General features: G+C 38.9%; 1 protein-coding gene across 1 annotated transcript in view; it reads left to right on the plus strand.

Moving 5' to 3' along the window:
- Positions 1–2,362: 2,362 nt before the first annotated feature.
- MnM (myomesin and myosin binding protein) overlaps positions 2,363–18,893 on the plus strand; it is a 228,052-nt gene continuing 211,521 nt past the window's right edge. The window contains exon 1 of the mRNA XM_067140443.2: positions 2,363–2,517. Within this exon, the coding sequence (XP_066996544.2) occupies positions 2,454–2,517 (64 nt within the window). The 5' untranslated portion in view covers positions 2,363–2,453. The remainder of the gene's footprint in view (positions 2,518–18,893) is intronic.

Here is an 18,893-nt window from a genome sequence, read left to right on the forward strand (position 1 = left end):
CAATTTTCTTTACTTAGCACCGACACAGATAGGTATTACGGTGACGATAGGATAGGAAAAAGCTAGGATCGGGAAGAAAGCGACTGTGTCCTTAATTAAGGCATTTGCCTGGTATAATAATAATAATAATAATAATAATAATAATAATAATAATAATAATAATAATAATGGAGTGTGACCACCGAAGAGGCCTGGTGCAGGTCTTTCGATTTGACGCCGTGCGTCTATGAGAATGGGGCCCTACCTACGATGAATTCTAATGATGAAGACGGCACACACATCCAGCCCCGATGCCATCGGAACTAACCAATGAAGGTTAAAATCCCCGACCCGGCCGGGAATCGAACTCGATGACTTCTGGACCAAAGGCCAGTACGCTAACCATTTAACCATTTGCCTGGTGTGAAAATGGGAAATCACGGAAAACCATCTTCAGTCCTGCCTACAGTGGGGGGTTCGAACCCACTATTTCCCGAATGCAAGTTCACAGCCGCGCGGCCCTAACCACAGGCCAACTCGCTCGGTCTTTTACTGTGTACCAGAGGAATTAATTCTCCGGTCCCCAATTTTATTCACAGGCTAAAATGAAAAAATATGATAAGGTTGTGAGTCCAGAACTTAGTATATTTTTATTAAATGCTAGTAAAAGGTTGCTTTTGCATCCATCTCTTGGCACAGGGTAACACCGGAGTCCCTGTATCATTCATGGCTGCTGGAAGCTGCTGGGGTATGGGTGGTGCTGAGTAATGACATTCGGAGCACTACCAGTGCGTCTGATTGTTATGAAAAGTATAGCTCATAGGGTCACTTGCGCTTCAATAGCACTTTCTAGCTCACTGAGGAAAACAATGGCAAACTACCTCACTACTACGCCTCATATCGGCGCCTCGAGCGGTTTTTACGGTTTTGTTCTAACCGCTTAACGTTCGGTGGTGTTATTAGAGGATCCAACCAGTCTCTGGGCTATTGACTTAACAGTAAATGAAATATACTTATACCGTAGTTTTTAAGTATTGTATGTACCATGTTTAGACGCATGATTTTTTCGCATTCTATGTATGATTTAGCGAAAAGGGACCACTTTTTCGCGTTATATCGTGGAATAGAGATGACCCCATCGCTGTAATTTCGCTTTAAAATTTCCTAATATTATTCGTAAAACGTTAATTAATTCACAAATCACACGAATTAATGTGAAAGGTAGATAAATACTGGAAATACAAACAATATTGCTAACCATTCATGATTCCTTTATGTAATATAGCCCTAATCAAGGTTACTTAATAAATTACCCTTACACCCTACATAGCCATGGCTATCACCCTATAAGGCCATACCTAGAATATGAAAAGGAACCGTCTCTCTTTCGTTTTCCGTCACACTCGTAACACTGGAATACAATCTCAAGCTCGTTATTTTCGACGAATTTCAATCAATCAATCAATCAATCAATCAATCAATCAATCAATCAATCAATCAATCAATCAATCAATCAATCAATCAATCAATCAATCAATCAATCAATCAATCAATCAATCAATCAATCAATCAATCAATCGCTACTGAACTGCATTTAGGGCAGTCGCCCAGGTGGCAGATTCCCTATGTGTTGTTTTCCTAGCTTTTTCTTAAATGATTGGAAAGAAATTGGAAATTTATTTACATCTGCCTTGGTAAGTTATTCCTGTCCCTAACTCCCCTTCCTATAAAGAAATATTTTCCCCCAATTTGTTCACTTGAATTCCAGCTTTATCTTCATACTGTGATCTTTCCTACTTATAAAGACACCACTCAAACTTATTCGTCTACTGATGTCATTCCATGCCATCTCTGCAATAACAACTCGAAACATGCCGCTTAGTCGAGCAGCTCGTCTCCTTTCCCCCAAGTCTTCCCAGCCCAAGCTTTGCAACGTTTTTGTAACGCTCCTGTTTTGTCGGAAATCACCCAGAACAAATCGAATTTCTCTGCAGTTTCGCATTTACCGCGAAAGAAGTAAATTTAGCTTTAAATTGACCTTATCGCTTTATTCGCTGATATTCACAAAAATAAAATCACAATTTTCTTAAGCAGAATCACAAGATTCGTTAAGACATCTCAAAATCGCTTCAAAATATTTTTTTTTATCGCGTGTGTCGTTAATGCGAAAAAAACATTCCTCCAACCATGTCCATTAAGTAATTTTTGTTAAAACGAGAATAGTGCCCTCAAGGGCATTTACAAAACTCGGCGCCAATGGTCCTAGGGTTCTGGTGAGCCTCAGTAGAGGAGTCCTAACGTTAACTTTCGGTTGACGGAACCCAGTGAGAAGAGCGCTTGACACGTGCCCTGGCGAGCGTGTAGCGCGCACGTCCAGGCGGCAGTGTGCAGTGAGAAGTCTGAAGGTGATGGGGAAGGAGAGACGCGCCATGTGCTATATCGGGCAGTAGACTGCGGTGGGCCCAGCCTCCGCCATGGGCAACACTGCAGGCAAACATCATCCCGGGGGCAGAAAATACGTGCACTGGGACACTGCAGGCAAGTTTCTTTAGCACACACATTTGTCTCTAGCAATAAGCATGCACTTTTCTTTAGCTCCGTTACCAAAGAAGAAATTTCCCTACGATTCCCTGTGTTAAAAATGTCCAACTGTGTCAAAACCTAGACATTTACTTATACTTAGGCTAGACAGCAAGAATAAAGCCGAAAGGGATTGTTAAGCGTAATTTCAACAATGTAACGAAGTGAACACGAGACGCACATCAAGGAATACCAAGCCCAGTCCCAACCGCGTGATGTGTATTTGGATCTTCTATGCTGGGATGCGCTTAAATAGATTTAAGGTGGGATACTCGTTTGTCGAGAGGAACGGCGTAAAATTCCACAATTTCCTGAGTTGAATATATAATGGATGTAATGACTTTTTCTTCAATTTCTTCTCGTTCCGGATATGTATACAATGGTCACAGAAATCATTTATAGTACAGTAGTTGGCAAGAATGTTATTAGATATAGGATATTGTAACTCGTACGAATGCTACGGAAAGCAGTTCTTACCAAATATTCTTCCAACAATTAAAAGTTTTGTTTAGCGATTTTTAGCTATACTCTTAGATTACCCCGAATGTTAAATAATTTCTAGCATGTGTTGATAAAACGATGTTGCCTATGGAAGAATTACTTGATTATCAGAGCAAGAACGAAATATTCCTTGTTCTTTTAATCAGATAACCCATATCTAACCATGTATTATTGCAAATAGAAACTCCGCCTTTTCCAGTTACCACTGTAGTTTGATTTTTGTATCAATTACAAATACTTATTTCATTAAAATTAAGTGCAGTGAGGTCAGGAATGACGAAGAGACAGAGAAAAACCTATTCTGTGTTCTATCTTCCTTTGACAACTTTTATGACACACATTCCTCTTGTCAAAGGTCAGGCCTATTTTCCTACCCGTTGAGCATCGGTGAATGAGTCATCAAATTTAGTGTAGAGAGAGTCATGCATATTCGAGGATCTAACTACGCTGCTTTTAACAACACCGCTCGATTGGACACTATAAGCGACGATTTGCATATTGTGCATACAAGCGTATAAAAACTGAATCGTTTTAACTGATTTCTTGGCCATTGGTTATTCATTCATTTATTTTTAAAAATGTCTGAACAGTTCAAGGTCACCAGACGACGGAGTAATGACTTGACCGTCAGAAATAAACGTGACATGAATGTGTTTTGTTTACGGAGACAGGGAGGAGGGGCGCTTCATGTTCATTTTGAACCCAAATTATTATTATTATTATTATTATTATTATTATTATTATTATTATTATTATGAACAAATACATCGCAATTGGGAAATATTCCGGTGGCAACGATCACTTACAGTATTGTGATGATAAAGTAAAGTTAACAACAACAAGCAATTCCATGGATATAAGATATTACAGGAAATACTACTAATTTGACATTCTAAACTCAGCATCCAGTATCATCATACAGGCCTACATTTCCAAGTCTGTTTTTATTATTCTTGATTCGCTTTAGGGAACTAAGGGATGTTTCTATTTATTTAGTAATAACCATATACAAAGGTACCATTTTACACTGATTTGTATAATAATAAAAATAGGAACAGTAAGAAGTAACAAGGAGGAAACCTAATAGTAACGGGTACTTTAGAAATTAAATAACGAGGAAAAACAAGTATAATCCTGTCAACATCCTTAGTAATGTTCTGGTTGGCTGTCAACAGATAATCGAGAGCTTATTCCTTAATTAATGCATATTTCAGTTTGATTTTGAGGATGTGGCATGAAGATACCAATTTCTTGCAGGGCATTTGCTTTTGTTCGAAGTCGTTAGAATATAGAATGTTGTTGGAATGTTAAACACACACGTGGAGCATGGTGTAATGGCCCATTTCGAATTCTACGAGGATGAACATTCAACGGGAAGAAAGGTAACAAATATGTGCAGTAAAGAGAAGGTACTGTTATCAGTTCTTTGAAGAAAGTAGAGATCTGTGTGCTGCGGACATTTGCTCAGTTCCAAGATGTTTAATTATGACAGAATATTTTTGGTATTAAACTGTCTCAGGACAGGATTACGCGCTTTCACAACGTAAGCAAAGAACGAGAAGACGCGGCTAATTGTATTGACGATTGTAGGAGCAGCTGTTGATCAAATAATTGAGGGTGGGGGTGTAGAAATCAATGGTAGGAAGAACATAAGTACAGGTGAATTATTAAAAAGGTGTTTAATCACGAATTTCGATAAATCTGAACAAAAGAGAGAAATTTAGTTTCTTCTTCTTCTACCGCTTTTCCCACATCGGTGGGGTCGCGGGTGCAAACTGTGTAGCACATGTGGACTTGGCCCTGTTTTACGATCGCATGCCCTTCCTGACGCCAACCATATATGGAGGGATGTAATCATAATTGCGTGTTTCTGTGGTGGATGGTAGTGTAGTGCGTTGTCTTAATATGAAGAGGAAAGTGTTGGGACAAACCCAGTGTCCGAGCCAGAAGAAACATACGCGATTAAAATCGCCGACCCGGGCGGGAATCGAACCCGGGATCCTTTGAGATGAAGGCCTCAACGCTGACCATTCAGCCAATGAGTAGGATGGAGAAATTCAGTTTACTGTCATGAATTGTTATTCTTTGACCAGAGTAACAGCCTTCAATGGAGTGCCATTTATTTTATACCCGTGGATAAGCCCAGCCTATGGAAACTACCTGATAACATGTGTTGTAGTGTCTGTCGTACGGCAGTTGATGGGTTAGGATATATGCGTCTGAACTTGAAATGACGCACTATCTCAATATATTCTTGAAATAGGTGAGGGGGAAACGTCTAGACAAACGCTCTCTGGATCTGGAGGATGAACGATTCAAATTATTGAACTATTGTCGGTGGAGTTTATATAATAACTTGGACTTTTCAGTTGGTCAACACGTCATAAATTTTCAAATTAACTACAAGGAGGTCAATTTTAAATATATGAATGTCAAAGGCTCTCCTGGTAGATAGAAATGAACCATCATGACATTGATTGTTGAGATAACTTCCATCAAACTAAAATGTAACACATAAAATTAAATTATGGTCTTTTATTTTACAGTTTGCTTTACGTTGCACAGACACAGAAAGGTGTTATGGCGACGATGGAAGAAGAAAGGGCTAAGGGTGGGAAGGAAACGACTGTGGTATTAATTAATGTGCATTTCTGTACATCTTTGTGTAAATCAGAAACCACAGGAAATCATATTAAGTGCTACCGACAGTGGGGTTCGAAACCACTAGCTCCCGCATGCAAAATGATTGGTATGTGACGCAAAACGCACAACCAATTGCTCGGTTTATTTAAATAACACAGAGACAGACATAATAGGTACTGTATACTGTAATGTCCTCTAATGTCATATTACATTGTATACAATATGCCTCCCTTTCACGACAGATTTCAGGGAACATCTACTGTGTATATTAGCTGTATCGAAAAACTGTGGCCTACATAATAAAAGTTGTGTAAAATATAATTTCTTCAATCTCTTATATACGATGCGCTTTTACCGTACGACGAATAATAACAAAGATATTCGAGATTAATATATCTTTCGCAAACTTCCAAATATCTCCGTAAATATTAGTTCTCTCTAAAAAGTGTACATAACAGTGATTACAGTAAATATAATTTTACATCATTCGCGTCTTATAAAGTTTTGCGGAGTGAGCTATAATAATGATAATACTCACGAATTTAAATTTTATATTATTGCATATTTATGCCTTTGCTGGCAGGACCTAGTGTTTACCGTGCACTATGTCTTTTGGTATAGGCTAGAGCAATTTTGTTACTTTCATTGATCTGTCTCTGTCTTATCCTTGGCTTTGACAATATGAAAGTGACTGAAGTATGAGCGATGCCAGTAATGCCATTCCTTGTGCAGCCAATCCCTGCTATGAATTGTGTGAAAACGTAGCTCGTAGGGTCGGTTGGTGCATGCATTTCAGTGGACTTGGCAGACTGATATGTAATAGCAACTTCTGGCCCGTTGAGGAAAGCAACGTGAAACTACCTCACTCCTCATTTCCCTAGTACGCCTCTTCAGTGATGCCTAGGCCATCTACGACAGCTGATGGCAAAGCTGTTGAGGATCCAACCGGACTTAGGGCTGAAGACTGAACATATGTACATTAGATATTTAGAGTCATTTAAGACGAGCATAATTATTTTTTGCTATTTGCTTTACGTCGCACCAACACAGATAGGTTTTATGGCGACGATGGGATAGGAAAGGCGTAGGAATAGGAAGGAAGCGGCCGTGGCCTGAATCAAGGTACAGCCTTTGCCCGCTGTGAAAATGGGAAACCCGAAAAACCATATTCAGGGCTGCCGACAGTGGGGTTTGAACCCACTATCTCCCGGATTCAAGCGCCAAGCTGCGCGACCCTATCCGCACGGCCAACTCGCCCGGTGCTTATCATTTTAATGCTACTTAATTTCTCACGTCATTTCAAGTCTTTCGTTTCAGTTTCATGTCAGTCATTCAATCAATCGATGTGATTTAATTTCATGCTTCATTTCTATTTAACGAGTGCTTACATATTGTTATGGTTATAGCTTGTAAACCAATCACCTCTCGATGAATTTATGGCAAGGTCGTTTTCACTTGAATACATAGCCATACCATGCCATACGGACGTAAACCTTATGGGTGTTACCTCCTTTACACAAACAACGATTGTGTTAAGTAGCGCCTTACACGGAGCTCATAAAGCAGTACCTTTATTACTCTCCTGGGAAATAGCACTAATTGATCGAAAGCACATTTGTTCTAAATGTCATTCAGAATTTGAGATATGTTTTTCTGTCCACAATGGAAAACCTTATCATACTCCAGAGCGCCAGCTGAAGTTCACAATTCACAACAGAATTCGAAGTATGTGATTTCGAAACGGTAACCAATAAACTTAATGTCAGCCGGCCTGAGTAGCCCAGGCAGTTGACAGCTGGCCTTCTGATTCCAGTTTTGCGGGTTCGATCCTGGCTCAGTTCGGTGGTATATGAAGGTGCTCAAATACTCCAGCCTCGTATCGGTAGATTTACCAGCACGTAAAAGAACTCATGTGGAACAAAATGCCGGCACCTCGGCGTCTCCGAAAACTGTAAAAGCAGATAGTGGGGCGTTAAATCAATAACATTATTATTATTATTATTATTATTATTATTATTATTATTATTATTGTTATTATTATTATTGCCGGCCCCGTGGTGTAGGGGTAGCGTGCCTGCCTCTTACCCGGAGGCCCCGGGTTCGATTCCCGGCCAGGTCAGGGATTTTTACCTGCACCTGTGGGCTGGTTCGAGGTCCACTCAGCCTACGTGATTAGAATTGAGGAGCTATCTGACGGTGACATAGCGGCCCCGGTCTAGAAAACCACGAATAACGGCCGAGAGGATTCGTCGTGATGACCACACGGCACCTCGTAATCTGCAGGCCTTCGGGCTGAGCAGCGATCGCTTGGTAGGCCAAGGCCCTTCAAGGGCTGTAGTGCCATGGGGTTTGGTTTGGTTTTTATTATTATTATTATTATTATTATTATTATTATGATTATTATTATTATTATTATTACTGTCCGCCTCTGTGGTGTAGTGGTTAGCGTGTTTAGCTGCCACCCCCAGAGGCCCGGGTTCGATTCTCGGCTATACCACGAAATTTGAAAAGCGGTATGATGGCTGGAAAGGGGTCCACTCAGCGTCGGCAAGTCAACTGAGTAGAGGAGGGTTCGATTCCCACCTTAGCCATCCTCGACGTGGTTTTTTACTTCTACTCCAGGAAAATCCCGGGATGGTACTTAACTTAAGGCCACGGCCGCTTCCTTCCCTCTTCCTTGTCTATCCCTTCGAATCTTCCCATCCCCTACCAAGGCCCCTGTTCAGCATAGCAGGTGAGGCCGCCTGGGTGATGTACTGGTCCTCCTCCCCAGTTGTATCCCCAGAACCAAAGTCTCATACTCCAGGACACTGCCTTTGAAGTGGTAGAGGTGGGATCCCTCGCTGAGTCCAAGGAGAAAAACCAACCCTGGAGGGTAAATGGATTAAGAAAGAAAGATTATTATTATTATTATTATTATTATTATTATTATTATTATTATTATTATTATTATTATTATTATTATTATTATTATTATTATTATTATTATTGTTCCGGGGTTTCTGTGGAATGCAGAAAGGTGAAAGAAGGTGCCGGGGTGAATGAGTCTATCTGCAATATCAAAATAAATATAAAACTTGAACTGAAGGTTGTATTTCTTCAACAACAACAACTTAACAAATTTTCACTTAGTGAACATAATAACATGTCAGGTACAAAAGCAAATAAGGGTGGAACACCCCAAGAATAGGAAATTTAACAAGATTGGGCTTCAAGCCCTCGATTTACACTTTCTGAGCTACGAGCTCAACTTTACAAAATTTCAATTCAAATGAGGAATAATTTAGTCAAAGGCAGAAATCCCCTTGTACTAATTCAAGAGCACTTGCTCTCTAAATTACAATATCTAGCCTTCCAGAGGTACTCTTTACTATTACAAAACTTTGAAAAGAGCTAACAGGCTCTCAATTTCTTCCAACCTACTCAAGGCAACATTACATCAAAATCTTACAATCTCTGGTCTCTCAAGGCACGACTTACAAATTGAAATAGTTTTACACAGGGGTATCTAGTACCCAACCTACAGGGCCTTTGCGAAAAAGAACAGGTTAAATAAACGGCCCGAACACAAACTGAATGCAGGCGTACACTGCGCTCCCAGATATTGACAAATTAAAGCCTACTGGGGCTAGTCCCAAACTACTGAGGTGGCTCGCATGGAAATAACTTTAATACATTACAAAACAGTTACTAAATCGTAGTCACCTCATACCAAGATGAAGGGGAGCTCGAGAGGGTAACTCACTCTCTATCCCCGATTTACATTTAAAGATATTATGTAATATTACATTAGCCGAAAGGAGATTTACATTTTAGAAAAGTTGGTTACATCATTAAAAATTCGGTCCTTCCCCTGGGATAAGTCTGCGGATGTAGCTCCAGAAAATAGGATTTAGGTGGCCATACCTGGTTGATGTACTGCCTGCCGAAGAAAGAGGCGCCCCGCCTCCTGCCTTAACACTTACACTCAGGAAGACGATGATCAATTCACAAGGTAGCCAGAAAGCCGCAGTTTATATACCCTCAGGGAAGGTTCGAGAGGATTTTGGACTAATCCGAATACACCCTCTCAATTTTATTGGTTGAACTCAAACGTTACACTCAAAATCGGACAAGAAGCCTGTGATAGGCTGAAAATTAATTACATAAATTTTTCATTAGCTAGATTCAAAACTGGCGGAATGAGACAGAAGTGTTGCAAACCTAGAATTACATAAAAACAAATGAAAGTTGGGAAAACCTATAAACACAACCTTTCTTTCAATAACAACTTCCTTTACCTTGCACCAGAGTGCATGATCATAGGTTTTTGGTAGTGACATCTGTGGAAAAATTTCCAAATTTCTTGATGTATAGCAAAACAAAACAAGTAGAAATTCAATCAGTTTAGGAAACTTCACAATGACACAATTACTTAATATTTTAGTAGTGACATCTTCTGATTAAAGTTCCAAGCTCATGTAGTATCAGTTCACCTTTTGGTCGATAGAGGAGTTCATTAAGGCGCTTATTTTGAATGATCGAATTTGAGGTGTACCTCCCGGTACAATTATTATTATTATTATTATTATTATTATTATTATTATTATTATTATTATTATTTATTATTTATTATTTATTATTTATTATTATTATTATTATTATTATTATTATTATTATTATTATTATTATTATTATTATTATTATTATTATTATTATTATTATAACTTACTGGAGCTGAAATTTTCTTCTTCTTCCGCCACATTTCCCATACCTTAAAGGGGTCGTAGGTGCGAACTGTTTCACACATGCGGACTTGGCCCCTTTTTACGACCGGATGCCCTTGCTAACGCCAAACCCATGTGGAAGGGTGTATTCACTATTGTGTGTTCTTGTGTTGATTGGTATTGTGGTGTGCTGTGTGAATATGAAGAGGAGTGCTTTGGGATAAACACAAACCCCCAGTCCTCGAGTCAGAGGAATTAACCACACTGGTAATCTGAAACTAGGCCATCGAAACCGAAGGCCTCGACGTTGATCATTCAGTCTGAAATATTCCTGGATGATAATTTGAAGGCTATGGCAGAGCCTCCACTCGCGATTTTAACCTCAGTAATTTAATAGTGATGTGGGTCAGTCATGGGTCTGATGAAAGTCCTGTTTCCGTTGTAAGTGTGCCATTCGGAGAAAGGATCATAACGGCAATTGATATAATGGGCTATTGTTAGTTTACGCCAGCAGAAATTTGTTTTATGCCAAGACTTTCATGAAGAAATGACATCAAAGAACAATAGATTATAATTAATCTGCCATCTTTGCATGTTAAATGCACTTGTTCGCTTTAAAATGGGCACTTTCATACTGTAACTCACGTTAGATTCCCATCAGCGTAGCCTACACCCAAGGCCGCACTAGAGTTGGCCCTGGTACACCCTGCCGTATCATCACCCTTGTACTGAGGGAGTTGGCTGCGTGGTCAGAGCCGGATTTACACACTCTGGCGCCTTAGGCTATACTTCCGGACAAGCCCCCAACCAACAAAATAATGATTTGAAGTTTCTATTGTTCCTGTTGTCCCTTCTGTTTCAACACATAAAGAAAAAAATGATTTTGATCGAAGTTTTATACTACAGTCTTTAGTTCTAGAATATTATAAATTCGAAAATAACAATGGGTAAAGGAAACTACATGGATGATGGGAATAAAGATAAATAAAGTAATGAAAAGTACCAAGAGATAGATGGGAATCAGATAATATTTATTTCAAGGGCGTTTTGTCTCATTCTGTTGGGCAAATCTTTCAATGCAATCCCTGAAGTCCATAGATGTAGTCAGTTCATATTCAATAGCAAGCAAGTCGAGTATCGCTGCTTGTAGTTCTTCGCTTATCCTTTATTCTTTTCAAGTAAGAAAACGAGCATTCTGCAGAATAGTTAGTGACTGACACGGATAGGAGAATCCTCAGTGTTATGTGTGTAGTTGGGAAAGCTTTGCGAAGATTGTTGTACATAAATAACTAAACGAAATGTCTTTAGCTAACGACTCTTTTAAGTCGCAGTCACATATTTCTTGATGTTGCTGGGCAGTCTCTTTAAACTCAAGTTCTGATAGTTTTAGAAGAAATAAAAGTCATTCATCCAACATTTTGTACATTTTGAACCTGCTTAAACATCTTGAGTGGGGGTACCAAGTATTTCTAAAACCTGCATCTTGGTGTTTAACTTTACATCTAATTATTTGTCCTAGTAGGGCTCATCGTCACTATCATGAGTCTCGCTAAACGTCCTCTTTCCTTTCCTCTTGTGGGGCCGATGACCTACTGTAGATATTAGCTCCTTTTAAACAACAACAGCAACAACAACAATCATCATAGTCGTCGAAATCATCATCATCATCATCATCATCATCATCTTTTCTTCTTCCTTTTAGAATCAGAATCATAAGAATGTTGTCCACAAAGGGACTTTGCTTCTGCTTCGTAAAAATCGAAGTTTTTTCTTATGTTAATTGCTATATGAGAGGTCAATGATTGAAGTTGAAGCACCACAGAATGTAAATCTACACATATTTTCTGTAAACATTTACTTGTGGAATCAAACCATTTAAGGACATGAGACCATTCAGTGAGATTTTCCTTAACGGACACTTCTGAATAGCGGACAGTATTCAACTCCCCTTCAGAATAATCCGGACTCTAGTGGAAAAAATAAGTTCTTAATACCGTGCCGCACGTTTCTAAAAACGGATATGGCCACTTGTTAATGGATAATAATAACAGCCCTAAAAGAGTGTGAACTATGCTTTTTAAACGCAAAACAAGCTGCTGAAGCTCTACTTCTTGAACGAAAGTGACGCAGACGGATTACGAATTCGAAATAACCTTGAGCTGCACACGGAGAAAGTAATTAGCAATGTCAGTGTCAAGCGGACAAAAATTGATCAATTCCTTAAGTTAGCCTAGTGTTTTTTATGGACATTATTTACTGTACATATTTCAACTGGCGCATAAAGACTAATGCTACAGTTAAACTTCCCCGTTCTTGTATATTATGAACGTAACTTAAAAAATACATGAGTATAAAAACAGTAAGTGGCTGTAACTTTGCCCTCCCATTCCTGATTTGATGAGTAGAAGTAGAGTATTGTGATTAACTTGTAAGTGGATTCAGATCCAAAAACGTTTTTAGCCACAGCATTTAAACAGTGAGATTTTCCCATCTGAAGGGACGTGCATTTTCTTAATAACGGACACTTAAAAAAAAAGGACAAATTTTCGTTCCCAAAAGTGTCCGCTATTGGGAAGTGTTACTGTAATTGTCATAATAGCTACGTAGAGTTTTTCGAAGTAAGAGTTAGCCCCTTCACGGGTTGCATTGGACTGACAGCTATCTCTAACAATGAAGAACAATGCATCCTTTATTGAACGGAGTCATAAATAAAGAGATTTCACTGCGTCTGCTCTTGCAGACCACCTAGATTCAGGCAGAGATTTAGCCACCGGAATTGAACTTAGAAAATATTTTATTATTTACTACTTTCCTGTGAAAGAACTAAAATATGTGTTGAACAAACATGAAAATAATGGCAAGAGGACATTACTCTGCAGCACAAGGTTCTGCTAAGTTGAGAGAATGTGTTGAACTTGAGATCTAATCTGCTAAGGGACAAAGGCTCTTAATTATTGACTGAACACCTGAATGTCTCCAAGACATATTACTTGCCTGACCTCTGCGGTTTGAAATATCTATATCGTACTTTGCTAGAGTTGACAAAATTGCATTTTCTAAATGTTCACCTCTGTGACCTATGGCAAGTTAATAAGTACGTAATATTTCAACAGGGTTGTTCTCATTCAGATATCGAAGAAGGAATGATAGCTGATCCACATGGTATATATCCGGGGTTGAATCCTAAATGAGAAATATTTAGCTTTCTTATCTCTCTAACTATTGTTTCAGTTACCATTTTTCCCATCGTCTCTATCAGTTCATCACTAATTGCTACCACTAGACACTGAGCCTGATACTGCGACCCTTCATGTCATTTCAGTTTGGTATGCGTATTTTTTCAGTGATTGCCTTCTTGAATAAAAAATACTTACTCTTACTGGATCGAAAAAGTCGGCATGTAAACCACATAAACACCCCTTTTCCATAAAACACGTCTTCTTTCCCTTGACAGCTATACTTTTATATGTGCTATGCTAGTATGGGTCGAACTGTTGAGAAATTAACACCTATGTTCTCATAAAGTTACCATTGTCTGTACAACCAAACTGCTCATTATTTCCAGGGAAAGCTAAACCTCTTAAAGATAAAAAAAACTACGACACTGACCACTCTCCTGAGCATATTTCTCCAATATGCTATCTTCGACTTGTGAAGATCCATGAAATTAGAATTGTTTGCTTTACTCTGCTGAGACATAAAATCTGCGAAATACTGAGCCTATGATGCTGCGATTCCACATGCTATTTCAGTATGGAATGTTTACCATTTTTAGTCATTAAATCTGTCAGTAGAAAATTACTTACTTTTATCACATAGAAAAAGTCGCCATGGAAAACAACATAAACATCTCTTTTTCCTTAAATAAATAAGTCAATCACGGAACTTAGTTTGGCAATGTTTAACTGTTAATGTACGTCACCTCAATACTAATTGAGATAAAGTGTTTAGCTCTATGTGTGTCCGTCTTTGCCCCCAGGAATGAACCTGATATGTAATTCCGTTGAAGGCTATGTACACCCCAGAGTCATATGCCTCCCTCGAAGTGGAAGGTCAATGTTTAAGTTTCTCGATTTGCGGACAGGGAACTAAATCCACATCTTTCAGGATAAATTAAGAGCGCCTTCACCATTACCACTAGACAGTCCCAATAGTAATAATGTGCAATACTGCTTCTTTGAAGTATTTATAGTTGAACAGTGAAGAGAAACTGGAACTGAGATAGGGATCTGTGCTCAGATGGCCTTCACTTAAACCGCAGGAAATTTGTTTAGAAGTGTTACAGGGAGCTAAATTCAGGGAAACGGGGTGGTCTAGGGAGCGGTGATAAGGGTACAGGGATCTGGAAGTCAACAAGGGATGGCATAAAAATGTTAGTGTTGAACTGTAGAAGTATTGTAAAGAAAGGAATATAATTAAGTAATTCAATAGATATATACTTACCAGGTATTGTAATAGGAGTTGAATCATGGCTGAGAAATGATATAATGGATGCAGAAAATTTCTCACAGAACTGGAGTGTGTATCGTAGAGATAGGGTAGGAATGGTAGGAGGGGGAGTATTGAAAAAATGAAATGAAATGGCGTACGGCTTTTAGTGCCGGGAGTGTCCGAGGACATGTTCGGCTCGCCAGATGCAGGTCTTTTATTTGACGCCCGTAGGTGACCTGCCCGTCGTGATGAGGATGAAATGGTGATAAGGACGACGTATACACCCAGCCCCGGTGTCAGCGAAATTAACCGATGATGGTTAAAATTCCCGACCCTGCCGGTAATCGAACCCGGGCTCCCTGTAACCACAGGCCAGCATGTTAACCATTTAGCCATGGAGCCGGACGGGGGAATATTAATTCTGGTGAAATAAGAATTTGTAAGCTACGAAAAAGTGAAGGATGACAAACATGAAATTCCAGGTGTAAGGCTCATTTCTATAAACAATAGTCAACTTGATGTCTTTGGAGTGTACATACCGGGAAAAGTGTAGCGCTGAATCTGATTAAGATTTATTTGATAAGATAATGAACTATGTGGGGAACGATATGGAAAGGAATATGTAGTGGGAGATCTCAGTTTACCAAATGTCAATTGGGAAGGTAATGCGGAGGACAGGAATCATGACCAACAAATGGCAAATAAGTTAAATATGGGAAGGACAGCTGATTCAGAAAGTAATGGAACCAACTAGAGGGAAGAATATTCTGGAAGTGGTGCTGGTAATAAATGGTATTAGTGATCACGAAGCTGCTTTTGTCGTAGTTAAAAATAAATATGATAGAAAGGAAGGTCTAGAAAGTAGGATTCTTAGACAGTGCCATATGGCTCATAAAACTGGCATGAAGGAGTTTAAACAAAATAAGTATGATCGGTGGAAAACGGTAAATAAAAATGTAAACAGACTCTGGCATGGGTTTAAAGCAATTGTTGAGGAATGTGAAAACAGGTTTGTACCTTTAAATATGGTAAGGAATGGTAAAGACCCACTTTATTATAATAGAGAAATAAAAACTAAGAAGGAGGTGCAGATTGGAAAGAAATAGAGTAAGAAATGGCTGTGGAAGTAAGGATAAATTGGAGGAACTTACTAGGACATTGAATCTAGCAAAGAAGGCAGCTAAGGATAATGATGGCAAGCATAATTGGCAGTCATACAAATTTTAGTAAAAAATAGGTACTTTAAGGCAGAAACAGGTTCCAAGAAGGACATTCCAGGAAACATTGGTGATCAAGGGGAGTGTGCATGCGTGGGTCTTCAAAAGGCAGAAGTATCAAGTCAGCAGTACGTAAAGATTGTTGGTTACAAGGATAATGTCCAGATAGAGAAGGTGGCTAATATTAAAGAAGTATTAAAATTTACCTATGATAATAATGACATTTAAAGTAAGATACACAAGTTGAAAACTGGGAAAGCGGCTTGAATTGATAAGATTTCTGGGCATATACTAAAGGCAATGGGTTGTGATATAGTACCATATCTGAAGTACTTATTTGATTATTCTTTGCATGAATGAGCTATACCAAATGAATGGAGAGTTGCTATTGTAGCCCCTGTATGTAAAGGAAAGGGTGATAGAAATAAAGTTGAAAATTACAGGCCAGTCAGTTTGATATGCATTGCTTGTAAGCTTTGGGAAAGTTCCTTTTCTGATTATATTAGACATGTTTGCGAAATTAATAATTGGTTCGACAGAAGGCAGTTTGTGTTTAGGAAAAGTTATTCCACTGAAACTCAACTTTTAGGATTCCAGCAAGATATAGCAGATATTTTGGATTCAGGAGGTCAAATGGACTGTATTGCGATTGACCTGTCTAAGGAATTTAATAGGGTAGATCATGGGAGACTGCTGGCAAAAATACGTGCACTTGAACTAGACAAAAGAGTGACTGAACGAGTGGGTACATTTCTAGAAAACAGATCTCAGAGAATTAGAGTAGGCGAAAATTTATCTGACAGTGTAGAAATTAAGAGGGGAATTCCTCCAGGCAGTATTATTGGACCTTTATATTTTCTTATATATATCAATGATATGTGTAAAGAAGTGAATACAGATATAAGGCTTTTTGCGGATGATGTTATTCTGTATAGAGCAATAGGTAAGTTACAAAATTGTGAGCAACTGCAAAATGACCTCGATAATGTTGTGAGATGGACAGTAAGCAATGGAATGATGGTAAACGAGATTAAAAGTCAGGTTGTGAGTTTCACAAATAGAAAAAGTCCTCTCAGTCTTAATTACTGCGTTGATGGGGGTGAGAGTTTATTTTGGGGATCATTGTAAGTATCTAGGTGTTAATGTAAGGAAAGATCTTCATTGGGGTAATCCCATAAATGGGATTGTAAATAAGTTGTACAGATCTCTGCACATGGTTTGAGGGTATTTGGGGGTTGTAATAAGGATGTGAAAGAGAGGGCATATAAGTCTCTGGTAAGACCCCAACTAGAGTATGGTTCCAGTATATGGGACCCTCACCAGGATTACTTGATTCAAGTGCTGGAAAAAATCCAAAGAAAAGCAGCTCGATTTGATCAGAATGATTTGCGACACAAGAGTAGCGTTACAAAAATGTTGTCAAGTTTAGGCTGGGAAGACTTGGGAGAAAGGAGACGAGCTGCTCGACTAAGTGGTATATTCCGAGCTGTCAGTCTAGAGATGGCGTGGAATGACATTAGCAGACGAATAAGTTTGAGTGGTGTCTTTAAAAGTAAGAAAGATCACAATATGAAAATAAATTTGGAATTCAAGAGGACAAATTGGGGCAAAAATTCGTTTATAGGAAGGGCAGTTAGGGACTGGAATAACTTACCAAGAGACATGTTGAATAAATTTCCAATGTCTTTGAAATTATTTGAGAAAAGGCTAGGAAAACAACAGATAGGGAATCTGCCACCTGGGCGACTGCCCTAAATGCAGATCAGTAGTGCCTTATTGATGTGAAATTCAATATTTGGTGTGCCCATTTACCTCAATAGCAGTGTACACTAATTCATAGCTACCAGGGAGGAATATGGCGAATTTCTAGAATGGTACCTTTATTTTTTCTAGTGTCAGAAACATACCCATCATCAAAGATAGCGTAATAATAATAATAATAATAATAATAATAATAATAATAATAATAATAATAATAATAATAGTAATAATAATAATAATAATAGAGCATGCGTGGCTCAGGCGGCAGCGCGCCGGCCTCCCACCGCTGGATACCGTGTTTCAAATCCCGGTTACTCCATGTGAGATTTGTGCTGGACAAAGCGGAGGCGGGACAAGTTTTTCTCCGAGTACTCCTTTTTTCCCTGTCGTCTTTCATTCCAGAAACACTCTCCACTATAATTTCATTTCGTCTATCCGTCATTAATCATTGCCCAGAGGAGTGCGACAGGCCTCGCCAGCCGGCATAATTCCTATCCTCGCCGCAAGTTGGGGTCTTCATTTATCCCATCCCTGACCCGGTCATTGACTGGAAAAAACAGATTGTAGGTTTTCATTTCATTTTCAATAATAATAATAATAATAATAATAATAATAATAATAATAATAATAATAATAATAATAATAATAATAATAATACCAGTGGCTGTAAAACTGTTTTTTTTTACAAATTGCTTTACGTCGCACTGACACAGATAGGTCTTATGGCGACGATGGGACATGAAGGGGCTAAGAGTGGGAAGGAAGCGGCCGTGGCCTTAATTAAGGTACATCCTCAGCATTTGTCTGGTGTGAAAGTGGGAAACCACGGAAAACCATCTTCAGGGATGCCGAAAGTGGGATTCGAACCCACTATCTCCCGAATACCTGATACTGGACGCACTCATGCAAATGCAGCTATCGAGCTGGGTGTGTAAAACTGTTGACCACGATCGTTATGTTCTTGCTCTGTATTTTAATATAGTATTTTGTACTGAATTACAGTCTGAATATCAACATAATTCACTTGTATCACTGTCCTGTGCACAAGCACCTTCATTGTGTTGTATCGCCAGTT

The sequence above is a fragment of the Anabrus simplex genome, chromosome 2, assembly GCF_040414725.1.
Source record: "Anabrus simplex isolate iqAnaSimp1 chromosome 2, ASM4041472v1, whole genome shotgun sequence".
In the NCBI taxonomy this organism is placed as follows: Eukaryota; Metazoa; Arthropoda; class Insecta; order Orthoptera; family Tettigoniidae; genus Anabrus; species Anabrus simplex.